The 15210-nt window shown below is 46.7% G+C and overlaps 3 protein-coding genes across 3 annotated transcripts in view; 2 read left to right on the top strand and 1 right to left on the bottom strand.

Moving 5' to 3' along the window:
• GMPR2 (guanosine monophosphate reductase 2) overlaps nucleotides 1-7760 on the bottom strand; it is a 14149-nt gene extending 6389 nt beyond the window's left edge. Inside the window, exons 1-4 of the mRNA XM_029285119.1 lie at nucleotides 7749-7760; nucleotides 5793-5888; nucleotides 3492-3611; nucleotides 2305-2388 (exon numbers count right to left, since the gene is read on the bottom strand). Coding sequence (XP_029140952.1) covers nucleotides 2305-2388; nucleotides 3492-3611; nucleotides 5793-5879 — 291 coding nt within the window. The 5' untranslated portion in view covers nucleotides 5880-5888; nucleotides 7749-7760. The remainder of the gene's footprint in view (nucleotides 1-2304; nucleotides 2389-3491; nucleotides 3612-5792; nucleotides 5889-7748) is intronic.
• A 755-nt stretch (nucleotides 7761-8515) lies between these two features.
• Nucleotides 8516-13717, top strand: NEDD8 (NEDD8 ubiquitin like modifier). The gene is made up of 4 exons (XM_015821331.1): nucleotides 8516-8587; nucleotides 10503-10550; nucleotides 12551-12633; nucleotides 13346-13717. The coding sequence occupies exons 1-4, from the start codon at nucleotides 8570-8572 to the stop codon at nucleotides 13431-13433; spliced, it is 237 nt and encodes a 78-aa protein (XP_015676817.1). The 5' UTR covers nucleotides 8516-8569; the 3' UTR covers nucleotides 13434-13717.
• Nucleotides 13718-14571: 854 nt separating this feature from the next.
• The window catches only part of LOC107292251 (magnesium-dependent phosphatase 1), a 6434-nt gene continuing 5795 nt past the window's right edge, over nucleotides 14572-15210 (top strand). The window contains exon 1 of the mRNA XM_015821328.1: nucleotides 14572-14578. Coding sequence (XP_015676814.1) covers nucleotides 14572-14578 — 7 coding nt within the window. The remainder of the gene's footprint in view (nucleotides 14579-15210) is intronic.

Raw genomic sequence — 15210 nt, 5'->3', positions numbered from 1 at the left:
GAGCAGAGAATTCGCAAACACGGAAGGAAAAGAAGAAAAAAAGGGGCTAGGAAAACTACTTAACTAGAGCACCATGGACTGAGTTGAAAAGTCCCGCAGAGCCATTAACAAGAAGCTAACAGAATAACAGAGCTGGGAGGAACCTCAGAGGTCTTCTAGTCCAGCCTCTTAAGCAGAAAACCTTATTATACCATTTGTGAACGAATGAATGAATAAAAATCAGGCAAATGCGATTGGGGGTTTGGAGATGGGATAGAGCAGTGGTTCTCAACCTTTTTAATGCCGCGACCCCAACCGGTCGTAAGTCGAGGACTAAACCGGTCGTAAGTCGAGGACTACCCAACCGGTCGTAAGTCGAGGACTTTCCCTGCCCGGGAGCGCCGCGCATGCGTGGTTCCGCCCCCTGCGCCGGCCAAGGCGTAGCTGGCAAGCGGCAGAGACGGAGCAGGCCGACCACCAGCTGGCCCAGCCCAAGGGAGGTAAGGCACCTGCCGGAAAAGGGGAAAAAAAATGGCGGACAAAAAAAATGGCGGACAAAAAAATGGCGGACAAAAAAAATGGTGGACAGCCTTGCTTGGCGACCCCCATGAAATGGTCGATCGACCCCAAATGGGGTCCCGACCTACAGGTTGAGAACCACTGGGATAGAGAGTTATAAATCGATCCATCAAACACATTTGCGGGAAAGAAACTATAAATGGACAATGTCAGCTTCATACAGAGAAAACTCATATAAAATGTTTTACAGGTGGCCCTTGCCACCAACAAGATTAGCAAAAATGTTTAAAAACATGCCAGAGAAATGTGGGAAATGTAAACACAAACCAGGTACTGATTATCATACGTGGTGGATCATATGTGTGTTATCGTCCAAGGAGATGTTGGACAATAACACACGCTTGGTTAGAAAAAAAATGTTAGAGAAACACACAGACTATAAACCTGATTTTTTTCTTTTTTACTAGGTATAACGCCAGAAAAACTTGACAAGCAAAGTACACATTTGATTCTACACGTGATAACAAGCGGCAAGAATTATATTTGCACAATATGGGAAGGACGAAGAAACACCACCCAGAGGAAGAAATAATTAAAAAAATACTGTGCGGAAATAATAATAATAATAATAATAATAATAATAATAATAATAATAATAATAATAATAATAATAATAATAATAATAGTAATAGTAATAGTAATAATAATAGTAGTAGTAATAATAATAATAGTAATAATAATAATAGTAATAATAATAGTAGTAGTAATAATAATAATAGTAATAATAATAATAATAGTAATAGTAGTAATAATAATAATAAATAATAATAAATAATAATAATAATAATAATAATAATAATAATAATAATAATAATAATAATAAAGTTGGAAGGGACCTTGGAGGTCATCTAGTCCAACCCCCTGCTCAGGCAAGAAATCCTATCCCATTTCAGACAAATGGCTGTCCAGATTGACTTTAAGGTTGAAAGAAAAAGAAGAAACAGAATATTTTCAAACTTGGGACCTACAGTATTTTATCATGGGTTAGAGAAAAGATTTAGGGATTAGGAATTTAATTTGTATTACTGAATAAGACACTCAGACAACACGTTTTTGTTGAACTTATTTATTTATTATTATTTATTTATTACTTTAATTTATACCCCGCCCTTCTCCCGAGGGACTCAGGGCGGCTTACAGGTAAATGAAAACAGAGCTATACAATAAATATTTAAAAGCCAAATTAAAATATATATTAATTAACCTGTATTAGAAAAATTATAAAATCCCTTTAAAATCGCTATAAAATCCCCCCCTAGGCCAATCCCGCTTGATGGAAAAGCCATGTCTTGAGGGCACGACGGAAGGAGGGGAGATCCGGAATAATCCGGATCTCTGGGGGGAGTTCGTTCCACAGGGTGGGGGCTCCCACAGAGAAGGCCCTCCCCCTGGGGGTCGCCAGCCGACACTGTTTGGCCGACGGCACCCTGAGGAGGCCCGCTCTGTGGGAGCGTACCGGTCGATGGGAGGCAATCTGCGGCAGAAGACGGTCTCGGAGATACCCATTATTATTGACCTCTGTTTAAAAAATAATAAAACTTTAAAAAAAAATACATTTGAGCCCGTTGCCAAGCGCAGGCGGGGCTGGCAGTCGTAACTCTGAGGAGGGGTCCTAAGTCGCATTTTTGAAGCCTGTCAAAGGTTTGAACGGTGGTTCAATGACCCGTCGGTCGTAAATGGAGGACTGGGGCGTGGGGTGGACACGAGAGGGGGAAGTGAAGGTGAAGGGCCAGATTACACACCCACCTGGATACAATCTGGATTCTGAGCTGTAAATTCCTTCCACTCCTCCACCGTGCAGTGTTTGTGGATGGCTGTGAAAAGAGAGAACTGGGGGAAGGAGACAACATTGAAAGAGGAGAGCTGGCGGTTGAGGCACTTGGCTAGAAAGCGGGAGGCCCTAAGTTCAAGTCCTGCCTTAGCGGGGAGAGCCAACTGGGTGACGTTGGGCCAGTCCCTGTCTCTCAGCCCAAGCCACCTCGCAAGGTTGTGGTTGTTGTCGGGGAAAATAAGAGGAGGAGGAAGAGGTGATGGAGAGGGAGGAGAAAGAAAGAAAGAAAGAAAGAAAGAAAGAAAGAAAGAAAGAAAGAAAGAAAGAAAGAAAGAAAGAAAGAAAGAAAGAAAGAAAGAAAGAAAGAAAGAAAAGAAAGAGGAAGGAAAATATAAGGAAGTTGAAAGAGGGAGGGAGGGAGGAAGGAAGAGATAAAGAAGGAAGTTGAAAGAGGGAGGAAGGAAGGAAGGAAAAGATAAAGAAGTTGAAAGAGGGAGGAGGAAGGGAGGGAGGGAGGGAGGGAGGAAGAGAGGAAAAGATAAAGGAAGGAAAGAGGGAGGGAGGAGGGAGGAAGGAGGGAGGAAGAGGGAGGAAGGAAAAGATAAAGAAGGAAGGAAGGAAGGAAGGAAAAAGGAGGAAGGAAAAGATAGAGAAAGAAGGAAGTTGAAAGAGGGAGGAAGGAAGAAGGGAAGGAAGGGAGGGGGAGGAAGGAAAAGATAAGGTGAAAGAGAGGGAGGAAGAGAGAAGGGAAGGAAGGAAGGAAGGAAGAAGGAAAAGATAAAGAAGAAAGTTGAAAGAGAGGGAGGAAGGAAGGAAGGAAGGAAGGAAGGAAGGAAGGAAGGAAGGAAGGAAGGAAGGAAGGAAGGAAGGAAGGGCTTGCAGATGAAATTAGTGTCAACCCACTTGGACAATCCATGACTCTCCCTCCATTGTTTTTAAGAAGATCCATCAAAGAGGAAAAGTCAAATTGCAGAAGTCTCAGCAACCACCATTCCAAGCCAACTCATACCTCGGGCAGCTGATGCCAGCGTTGGTCAACCCTTGGATCCTTTCAGGCGGGTGGATTTCCGCTCCCAGAATCCCCCAGCCATCTACGCCTGAAACCACCCAAGGTTGACCAACGCTGCCTAATCGGTGTTTTTTTTTTTTCGCAGACGCGTACCTTGCCCAAAACCTTGGCCATCTCAAAGGTCCCCACCGTATCCATGTTGGCGGCGATGATGGGGATCCCCCGGTAGGTCTGCTTGGAGTTCCGGAAGGTGAAGGACGTCAGGAGATCCACCTAGACGAAAGGGGAGCCAATGCACAGAAGGATTAACACCCCAAAACTTTGAAAAGTTGACTCTCCCAACCTCCGCCGGGCCTTTGGCCGCCGGGAATGGCAGCCTGTCAATCACCTGGCACACCTTATGCCGGTTGCGAGGAGAACTTTGCCGGGACTTCGTACCGGTTGTCCTTCACTTATGACCACCTCAGAGACCGGAAATTTCCATTGAGGTCATTAAATGAATGGCACCCGTCTTTCTTTCTTTCTTTCTTTCTTTCTTTCTTTCTTTCTTTCTTTCTTTCTTTCTTTCTTTCTTTCTTTCTTTCTTCCTTCCTTCTTCCTTCCTTCCTTCCTTTTTCTTTTTTAAAATATGTTTTATTGGTTTTTTCCCCCTACATATCACCGTCAATATTTGGTAAACAGTGAGTTGTCTGAGTTTGTATTTGCAAATAATCAATCACAATCAGTTTCTACGGTCCCATATTCCACCTAGTAACCTTCCCTGATTTTTCTCTTTGTCCAAGGATATTCTCTTTTATCGCCCTTAAATTATTACATTTCTTGACAGTTTTAGAAGATAACAATTAAATGCCTACGAATGTCCTCCACCTCATTGTTAAGCTTCTTTTCTAATCAACCATAGGTTCTCCTACTTGAGGGGGGGGGCGGGGGCTGGACTACAAGACCTCCAAGGTCCCCTCCAACTCTTGTTATTCTGAAAAGAAGGACTAGGGGAAACATGATAGTAATAATAATAATGATAATGATAAAGTTGGAAGGGACCTTGGAGGTCATCTAGTCCAACCCCCTGCTCAGGCAGGAAACCCTAGACCATTTCGGACAAATGGCCGTCCAGTTTCTTCTTAAAAACTTCCAGTGTTGGAGCATTCACCGCTTCTGGAGGCAGGTGGTTCCACTGGTTAATTGTTCTCACTGTCAGGAAGTTTCTCCTTAGTTCCAGGTTGCTTCTCTCCTTGATTAATTTCCATCTGTTGCTTCTTGTCCTGCCTTCAGGCGCTTTGGAGAATAGCTTGACTCCCTCTTCTTTGGGGCAGCCCCTGAGATACTGGAACGCAGTTATCATGTCCCCCCTCGTCCTTTTCTTCATTAAACTAGACATCCCCAATTCCAGCAACCGTTCCTTATATGTTTTAGCCTCCAGTCCCCTGATCATCTTTGTTGCTCTTCTCTGTACTCTAGTTTCTAGAGTCTCAACATCTGTTTTACACCGTGGTGACCAAAACTGGATGTAGTATTCCAAGTGTGGCCTTACCAAGACCTTGTAAAGTGGTATTAACACTTCACGTGATCTTGATTCTATCCCTCTGTTAATGCAGCCTAGCACTGTGTTGGCCTTTTTGGCAGCTGCAGCACACGGCTGGCTCATATTTAAGTGATTGTCCACTAGTAATGTTCCAATATTTGAGGGGCTGCCCCAGAGAAGAGGGGGGGGGGGTGTCAAGCTATTCTCCAAGGCACCTTAAGGCAGGACGAGAAACAACGGTTGGAAACTGACCAAAGAGAGAAGCAACCTGGAATTAAGGAGAAACTTCCTAACAATGAGGACGATTAGCCAGTGGAACAGCTTGGCACCAGAAATCGTGGGCACTCCATCACTGGAGATTTTTTTTAAAAAATAATATGTTATTAATTTTCCAATTTTACATTTAAGTATACTGCTCAAAAAAATAAAGGGACCACTTCTTATATTTCTTATATTTAAAAAGCAACGTGGTGAGTGGGTTAATCAATAGTTCGAGAACAAAATCTTTAGTACAAATCTCAAGTTACAACATCAAATATTTCTCCTCTTTTTCCCTTAACATTTACTGTCTCCTATTCAAGCTAGTACAGCTCTTATTATATCAACTCAGTAGTAAAAACATCCTTATTACATTTATCAATAAATTTTTAGCTTATGCGTATCTTAATTACATTCAGTCTTCATAAACAATCCATATCCTGTTATTAAGTTTCTCATCAAGATATTCCTTGCTAGCACACACCCTTCACCCTCGCAAACCCTTATTCTCAAGTTCCCGCTGGGAAGAGCAAATGCTAAGTAAACAGGCCTTTCTCCGATTTGAGAACCATTAGATACATTTATTTATTACGATTTACATTTATTTATCTCAATTATTATTATTATTATAACTTCCTTGCCATCTGCAGGGAGGACTAAAAAGGTCCTTCTACCTCACTCCGGGATTTGAGCGTACTCCGTTTCGGTCTCAAAAGAACATCCTTGAAATCCAGCTTAATGTCATTATCTATGTGGGGCATTTTGGATTCCTGTAAATTAAAAAATAAGAATAAGAATCAAAAGCAAAGCCCTGGAAATCTGGAACATCGGGGACAAAATCCCAACCTTCTCTAAACCTTAAGTTAAACGATTTCTAATGCAAATTATTTTCAACAGGACTTGCCAGCTAAATATTAATTTTCTTACAAGCTTTCTTAGAATGTTCATTGATTTTTCCCCCCCTTCCAAATAAACATCCATTCACGCACACAAATGCTGTGCAGTATTTTTATTTCCCACATGCAACAAGTTGTGGTTTTCTTTAATCCATTTTCCTGTCTTGCGCTTAGAACTGCCGTATTTAATATAGATTGCTTATTTATTCAATTTATATGCTAATCCATTGTTGTAGACTCTGAGCAGCTACTCAGACATGTTTTTTTTTTCAAAAATCAACTGGACTTTGTTTTTCCTGAAATATATTTCGCTTCTCATCCGAGAAGCTTCTTCAGTTCTGACTGAAAGGTGGAGGATGGAAGGATTTATATTCCTTTACAGTCATCTGGTTATTAGTACTTTCCCTGAGAGTCTTGAGGCCACCTGGAGATTTATTTGGGCCCTCAGGGATACCTGAATAGTGGAAACGGTGTGGATGAAACATGAAATGTAATCAAGGAAAAACAAAGTCCAATTGGCTTTTGAAAAAACACCTTTGGGACAATTATGTCCCGGATGACTGAGAATCTCCATAGATATTTTCCGTAGGGTTGCAAGACTTTATTGCCCAAGGTAATTAACGATAATTTTCAGTTTACACTTTCAACTTTGTGACACTTTCAGTTCTCTTACTGTGGGTGAATTGGGTTGCTTTCGGGAGCCAAAGGTTGCTGCCAATAAATGTTTATGATCTCAGTGTCACCATCAGCCTCAACTTCCGCATGACTGTTCCCGTCATTCTAAACCAGAGGTCTTCCAACTTGGCCCTTTGATGACTTGTGGACTTCAACTCCCAGAATTCCTCAGCCAGGCACGCTAGCTGAGGAATTCTGGGAGTTGAAGTCCACAAGTCATCAAAGGGCCAAGTTGGAAGACCCCTGCTTGTGGACTTCAACTCCCAGAATTCCTCAGCGAGGCACGCTCGCTGAGGAATTCTGGGAGTTGAAGTCCACAAGTCATCAAAGGGCCAGGTTTGAAGACCCCTGTTCTAAACACACACACACACACACAAAAAGAAAACTGAATTTCAAAAGTCCAGCTTTACCACAGGCAGTCTCCCTCCCATAAATCTTTTTATCAGCCCTCCTCCTAATCTCCAATCTCTCCAAATCACTATTACCTCAAGATAGGGCTTTTTAAAAAGTCCTCTGCCCATCATGCTAAGACTTCCTCTGCCCATGCTAAGAGTTCCACCCTGGGGCGCAATCGCTTCATCCCCAATCAGAAAAGCTTTAAGTGGGCTTGGACCACTTAAAACTCTCGAACGTCTCTTCTGTCTAGGGAAGCCCTTGGCTTTGCACTTTTACCTCCCCGATCTGGCGGGACTGCAACTCCCATGCACCCCAGCCAGGGTGGCCCATGGGAGTTGTAGTTCTAGCCCACCTGGAGAGTATGAGATTGGAGAATGGCAGATTAGCCTAAGCCAGCCAGCCAGCCAGCCTGACACAACTTTGGTCGTTTGAAACAGAGTTGGACTTCAACTCCCAGAATTCCCCAGCCCAGCATGGCTGGCTGGGGAATTCTGGGAATTGAAGTCCACCCATCTTCAAAGTTGCAAGATTAGGAAACCCTGGCCTAAAGGGTGCCAATCTTGCACCCCCCAATCCAGGATGCCCAGTTTGGATCTCAAAGCTTGCATCACATCCCAATTGTCCAATTTTTAGGGTGCGGAGCATATAGGGGAGCGCACGAACCCCACTTCCGGTTCCCCGTTTTCGCTTTCCGCCGGCTTCCGGTCTATCGGCGCTCCCCGACGTGGGGGGGGGGGAAATAGGCGACCGCGACCACCTCTCGGCCTCCAAAGGGCTCCGCTAAACCCCTCGCAGCTGGCCGCCGTTCGTTTTTGGGTTTTTTTTAAACAGCGGAGCAATGGCTTGTGGGAAACGTAGTTCTCCCTCCAACCGCCTACATTAAGCCCACCAGGATTAATAACTACAGCTCCCATAAGGGAGCGCGCTCAATCGGGATGACGTCACGCGCAGAGGAACAAGCGGATCGGCCTACTAGAGAAGAAAAACTACAACTCCCAGCGGTCAAAGCGTCACAACCGTCTCTCTCCGAGCGGCCATGTTACTTTTCTTTTTAAGCACCTCTCAGGTACTCTCTTTAATTAGTTATGTAGAAACAGAATTATAGCTCCATTCTTCACGATATCGGCGGTTCTCTCTCTCTTTTTTTTTAAAGGAGCCTATTTGAAAACGAAGAGCCGTGACAGGACCGCGGGGCGTGCTGGGAAACGGAGTCAGCCGCTCCATTCATAACGGCGACTCTAGTGAGGGCAAAAAAAAAAAAAAAGATAGCATCTCCCATGGTGCAACGCGACAGCGGCGGAAGGATACGTAGCACGCACTCCTGTTTGGAGTTCTCTGACCGAAAGGGAGGAGAGCCGGAAGTGACGTCACTGGCGACCGGAAAACATCCCGGGGCGGCTCTCTGCGAAGCCAGTTCCGCTTCCGAGGTTGGAGGTCGGGCGGCGCTGAGGCACCGGGTGAGCGAGCGGAGCGGAGCGGCCACGATGCTGATCAAAGTGAAGGTGAGGCGGGAGGCTCCGGCCGAGGCGGCCGAAGGGCCCCTCCAGGTGCGCCCAGGCACGGCGGCATCCCTGGGGAACGCCGGCCGCGGTGCATTATGGGCGGCGGGAATTGGCTCCGGCAGCAGCAGCGGCAACAGCAGGCAGAAGTCAAACCGGTCGAAGCCCGAGGGATATTTCCCTTTGTCAGATATTTCTCAATGAAAGCTCAGCTAGTTTGAGGCAACCCTTTGATCAGGGGGTCTACAAACCTGGCCCTTTGATGACTGGTGGACTTCAACTCCCAGAATTCCCCAGCCAGGTACACTGGCCGAGGTATTCTGGGAGTTGAAGCCCACCCATCTTGAAGCACGCTGGCTGAGGAATTCTGGGAGTTGAAGTCCACAAGCAGGGCTCTTCCAACTTGGCCCTTTGACAACTTGTGGACTTCAACTCCCAGAATACCTCAGCCAGGCATGCTGGCTGAGGAATTCTGGGAGTTGAAGTCCACGAGTCTTAAAGTTGCCAAGTTGGAAGACCCCCTGCCTTGCATGATCCGACATAATTAGTCGGCGATCTAAATTAGTATGGGCAGTCCTCAATATACGACCACAATCCGGCCCAAAAATTCCGTTAAAGTGAATTCTGCCCCCTTCGACCACCTTCCTTGCCACAGTTACTAAACCAGTGGTTCTCAACCTGTGGGTCAGGACCCCATTTGGGGTCGATCGACCATTTCACGGGGGTCGCCAAGCAAGGCTGTCCACCATTTTTTTTGTCCGCCATTTTTTCCCCTTTTCCGGCGGGTGCCTTACGTCCCTTGGGCTGGGCCAGCTGGTGGTCGGCCTGCTCCGTCTCTGCCGCTTGCCAGCTACGCCTCGGCCGGCGCAGGGGGCGGAACCATGCATGTGCGGCGCTACCAGGCAGGGAAAGTCCTCGACTTACGACCGGTTGGGTAGTCCTCGACTTACGACCGGTTTAGTCCTCGACTTACGACCGGTTTAGTCCTCAACTTACCACCGGTTTAGTCCTCAACTTACCACCGGTTGGGGTTGCGGCATTAAAAAGGTTGAGAACCACTGTGCTAAATGAATCGCTGTGAGTGGTTAAAGGAGCAACACGGTTGTTAAGTGAATCAGTGCGGTTGTTAAGTCAGCAACACGGTTGCTAAGTGGATCCGGCTTCCCTTTATTGACTTTGCTTGTCAGAAGGTCGCCAAAGGGGGTCAGCGTATTCTCCAAAGCGCCTGAACAAGAAGCTACAGATGGAAACCAGTCAAGGAGAGAAGCAACCTGGAATTAAGGAGAATTTTCCTGACAGAACAATTCATCAGTGGAACAGCTTGCCTTCAGAAATTGTGGGCGCTCCATCACTGGAGGTTTTTTTTTTTAAAGAAGAAATTGGACAGCCATTAGTCCAGAATGCTGCAGGATCTCCTTGAACAGGACTAGCAGACCTCTGAGGTGTCCCTTTCAACTCTCATGCTATTATTCCGAATACCGATTTGCTGCGCGTTGAACTTCAGATATTTGAAATTCAAAATATTAATAACCGCAGCGTGCACGAAATTAAAGATCGTGCGAAGTCTTGAGGCCTAAATCTAATTAACAGCTTGGAGACGTAGAGTCATTTTGGATGTTAATTACAAGCCGACTCTTTTTGAATGCGCAGCTGATAATTAGAAGATGGGAAGGCTTAACTGTAAACCCCCAGCAAGATTTCTTAGCCTGGCGTGCCTTCGATTTAATAGGATTTAAGCTGGAAATGTCGATTAATGAAATCCCTTTTTTATTTCTGCATAAGCAAAGAGAGGTCCCCGCGGATACGAGGTTAGCAGACCCGGCCCCCTCTCTCTTTAGAAGTGAAACATGGGATGGGATCCTGCAAGAGGGAGTGGACGATGGTGTTTTGAGGAATTTTTTTTCTCCTTTCGTTGCAGACGCTGACCGGGAAAGAGATAGAGATTGATATCGAACCGACAGACAAGGTATCGGCCCTCAAAAGAATGGGGTGGGTTTTGATCTTGATGACGATCCTTGTCCCTTGCCCTGCTTTGCTTTTCGTGTGCAGTTCACCCCGGATCCCCGAAGGTCTACGTTTGTGTAGAAAGAGAGGAAGGTTTGTATTGGTAGCTTCTGTGCAAAAAAAAGGGGTGGCTTCCTCCACCGTGCCCCCGCCCCTTCTTTCTGCAATCTCCAGACAGCTTCGGAGAAGGGAATTAAGCCAGGATCACAGAGGAATAAGCCCTTCCATAGAGAGAGAGAGACAATGATTCAGTTGCTCTCTACATCAGAGGTCTTCCAACTTGGCCCTTTGATGACTTGTGGACTTCAACTCCCAGAATTCCTCAGCCAGGTACGCTGGCTGAGGGATTCTGGGAGTTGAAGTCCACAAGTCATCCAAAGGTCAAGTTTGAAGACCCCTGCTTGTGGACTTCAACTCCCAGAATTCCTCAGCCAGGCACGCTGGCTGAGGAATTCTGGGAGTTGAAGTCCACAAGTCATCAAAGGGCCAAGTTGGAAGACCCCTGGCTTAGACAGTAGCAAGCTTTGAAAAGCAGCCATAGGTTGGAGAGAAGATGCTTAGGTTTTGGCAGCAGTTTGCTCTCCAAGCTTGTTTCAATATAGCTTCTGGACGTTTCGTTACCAAACTAGGTAACGCCATCAGCAGGATTGCCTTGTCCTGTTCTCCCTCGCTTATAAATGTCTTGTGATGCTTGGGTGTCTTCCTGGAGCAGAATCCAACACGACAGCAGCGTTTCTCAACCTTGGGAACGGGAAGGCGGGTGGGCTTCAACTCCCAGAATTCCCCATCCAGCCCTGGGAATTCCACGAGCTGAAGTCCACCCATCTTCCAGTTCCGAAGGTTGAGAAACACAGGGGTGCTGAAGCTTTGTGCGTTTCAAAGCTTGGTGAGTTTGCCTTAGGGTCCTCCCAGCCATGAGTTGAAACCTCTAAAACCGTTTTTCAAACTTGGCCGCTTGAAGGTAATGGGCTGCTGGCTGGTTAGCTGGGGAATTCTGGGAGTTGAAGTCCACCCATCGTCAAGTAGTCCAGGTTGAGAAATACACGATGTTACAGGGACGCTGAAGCTTTGTGCTGCATTAACGGAGGCATAGAATCAAGATCACATGAAGTGTTAATACCACTTTACAAGGCCTTGGTAAGGCCACACTTGGAATACGGCATCCAGTTTTGGTCACCACGATGTAAAAAAGATGTTGAGACTCTAGAAAGAGTGCAGAGAAGAGCAACAAAGATGATCAGGGGACTGGAGGAGAAAACATATTAGGAACGGTTGCTGGAATTGGGTATGTCTAGTTTAACGAAGAGAAGGATGAGGGGGGACAGGATAGCAGTCTTCCAGTATCTCAGGGCTGCCCCAAAGAAGAGGCAGTCAAGCCATTCTCCAAAGTGCCTGAAGGCAGGACAAGAAGCAACAGATGGAAACTAATCAAGGAGAGAAGCAACCTAGAACTAAGGAGAAACTTCCTGACAGTTAGAACAATTAACCAGTGGAACCACCTGCCTCCAGAAGCCGTGAATGCTTCAACACTGGAAGTTTTTAAGAAGAGATTGGACAGCCCTTTGTCTGAAATGGTATAGGGTTTCCTGCCTGAGCAGGGGGTTGGACTAGATGACCTCCAAGGTCCCTTCCAACTTTATTATTATTATTACTACTACTACTACTACTACTACTACTACTACTACTACTAAGCTTCACGAGTTTGCCTTATGGCCCTCCCAGGCGTGAGCCAAACATCTAAAACAGTGTTGTTTTTTTTCAAACTTGGTAATTTGAAGATGGGGAATTCTGGGAGTCGGAGTCCACCCATCTTAAATGTCGCCACGGTTGAAAAACACGGGTCCAAAAATCACCCCGCGTTGCTTATGATGCTCTTCTCTCCTCCCAACGGGTGGCAGTCGAGAGCTGTTCCAAGGGGAAATGGACTTTACTCTCCTTTTCCCTTTCTCTGCGACCTTTTAGGTGGAAAGAATAAAGGAGCGGGTGGAAGAGAAGGAAGGCATCCCGCCTCAGCAGCAGCGACTCATCTACAGCGGCAAGCAAATGTAAGTATCCACCAAGGGAGAGGTTGTCACGACAGCCCAGTTTTTAATCCTGGTTTTTTTTTGAGGGGAGGGGCATGGAAACATTTGAAACAGTCCATCCAACAAACGCCAGGCCGAGGTTGCCTTGAAAAACGATTGCAGTCGCATTGGGGAAGACAGCAGGAAGTCAAAAGTCACCGTCACGTGAGGTCCTCCCTTAACGACCCGCACGGTCCTCGCTTAACAAGGGCAACTGGGGGGAGTGGGGTCCCAGGATTGCTGTCTCTCAGCCAGGCAGTCACTTGACATCCCGCTTTACGACCGCGTGGCTTAGTGACAGAAATTCTGGTCCGGTTTCGGTCGTTATGTGAGAACGGCCTGAACTGAAGTGAGATGTCTGGGATTGATTTATTTCGTGAACCGCTGAGCTCGTTTCCTTGGCCGTGGAAGAAATCTATCCATTCCTCCTTTATAAATAATAATTTCCCTTAATCCGCTACGTTTTAACAAAACACCGGAGGGGGAGTATACACAAACGAAAATTGAAATAACAATAGAAGAATCTTTTTCTTGGGTGGCCATAATAAACCAATACTTCTGAAGGCTGGGTGGTCTCCATTACGGTCGTTTGTTGAGGTCTGCCTCAGTGGGGTTACATAAGATCAGTGACACCATGTTGGCCCGCCCGCCCCGAAATTGGGGTTCACCCCGTTTTTTTTTTTCCTCCCCGCAGGAACGATGAGAAAACAGCGGCCGACTACAAGATCCAGGGCGGGTCGGTCCTCCACTTGGTCCTAGCCCTGCGTGGCGGCCTGCGATGATGGCGTCCCCCGATCCCCGCCGTGCCCCCCTTTCCCCAAAGCCGCCGGATGTGGGTGCCCCTCGTGTCCGTGGGAGGCCCATCGGATTCGGCGCATCCCGCAGCCCCCCGTTTCTCCCGAATCCCGGGAGGACGGCCTGCCAGATGTCTGCTCCTTGGCGAGCTGTCCTCGGAGAGGGGCGTCGGTGGGTTGTGTGTTCGGGGAGCGGGGTGCTCTTTAAGTTATTGGGGTGTAGCATCCGGCCAGCTGCGTGTGGGTAAGGGTCCATTTGCTGCTTCCCCCCCCTCCATGGGTTGAAAAGTCTCTCTTCTTCCTCGTTCGTCCCCCGTCGTGGCTCATAAATGTTCAAATAAACGTTTCACAACCATCACGTTGTCGTTGTGTCTCCTGGGGTCTGGAGGTTTCCTTTTTGGGGGGGTGGGGTACTTGATTCGGCTCAACTCTGCCTTTGCTAAGTCCTCCACTTACAACCCAGCCTTTAGTAAACCGTTTGAAGTTGAAACAGACACCCCCCCCAAAAGGTACTTAAGGCCCGGCTTCAAAGGTCCGAATCGCAAATACAGATACACCGTCGCGTTGCAATTTGGGCATTCCACAACCAGCCTGCTTTTGACCACCATTTTCTGCGTCTCGTCGTTCACGTGACCACGATTTAGGACATTTGGGGGGGGCTGGAAATTGACATTTTTTTTCTTGCAGCGGTCGTTAAACGAATCGTGAGGTTAAGCGAGCTCATGTGCAATGGAGGTTTGTCGGGAACCGACATTTATGTCAGGTTTCTGACAAGCCTCCATTGCAGGCACTGGAGTCATTTGACCTCGTGGTTCGCTTCACGATCCCTGCCAAAAAAAATTCACAATCAGGTACAGTCTCTGCTTAACGACCAGCAGAGCTTAATCATAATTCTGGACCCGATTACAGTCATAAGTGGAGGACTGCTAGTATTTCAGTTAAGAAAGTCTATTCATATTTCGATTATTGGGATGGTAAAAATTTGGGGAAGAACCCCATCCAAATTTAATTTCTCTTGAAAAAACAACAATAGATTGCTTTATTTTTTTGATTTATATCCTGCTTTTGCTTGGTACAGTTAGGGGCGTTTTTATTTATTTAAAAGATTGGTGCAGCAACTCCCATGATGCCCTGTGAGTTGAACACGCCTGTGAGGTGGGAGGGGCTGAGCGCCTGGTCAAAGGCACCCAGCTGGTTTTCGGACCTAAGCTGGGATTAGAACTCGCCGCCCCTTGGTGATCGGCTCAAAGTCACCCAAGCGGCTTTCTTGTCTAAGGCAGTACTAGAACTCGCCCTCTCCTGGCGACTGTCTCAAAGGCACCCAGCGGGCTTCCGTGCCTAAGGTGGGACTAGAACTCGCCGTCCCCTGATGATTGGCCAGTCACCCAGCTGGCTTTTGTGTGCCTAAGGGGAGACTAGAATTCAGTGCCGCCTAGTTGTTGGCCAAAGTCACCCGGCTGGCTTTCTTATCTAAGGCAGTACTAGAACTCACCCTCTCCTGGTGATTGGCAAGGGACTGACATATAAACCAGTTAGTGGAACCCTTTAGCATTGATGATGTTCCCTAGTTGGGTCATGAAATGTCTACAAGAAAACCACCCAGCTCAGAGAGCACCAAGGACCCCCCAGTCCTCCTCCTCCTCCTCCCACACTCCCTTCTAGCACTGGTGATGTTCCCTAGTTGGGTCATGAAATGTCTGCAAGAAAACACACAAACTTTCTTCTTCTTCTTCTTCTTCTTCTTCTTCTCCTTCTCCTCCTCCTC

The sequence above is a fragment of the Protobothrops mucrosquamatus genome, unplaced genomic scaffold (assembly GCF_001527695.2).
Source record: "Protobothrops mucrosquamatus isolate PMUCROS unplaced genomic scaffold, P.Mucros_1.0 scaffold1306, whole genome shotgun sequence".
NCBI classification, from domain to species: Eukaryota; Metazoa; Chordata; class Lepidosauria; order Squamata; family Viperidae; genus Protobothrops; species Protobothrops mucrosquamatus.
Note: the sequence above shows the minus strand (reverse complement) of the source record. Positions and strands in the feature narration are given on the sequence as shown.

What these genes read in the sequence shown, in the direction of transcription:
- NEDD8 (XM_015821331.1), top strand. An exon ending in ATATCGAACCGACAGACAAG is followed by an intron (nt 10,551 to 12,550) that starts GTATCGGCCCTC and finishes GCGACCTTTTAG; the next exon opens with GTGGAAAGAATAAAGGAGCG. An exon ending in ATCTACAGCGGCAAGCAAAT is followed by an intron (nt 12,634 to 13,345) that starts GTAAGTATCCAC and finishes TCCTCCCCGCAG; the next exon opens with GAACGATGAGAAAACAGCGG.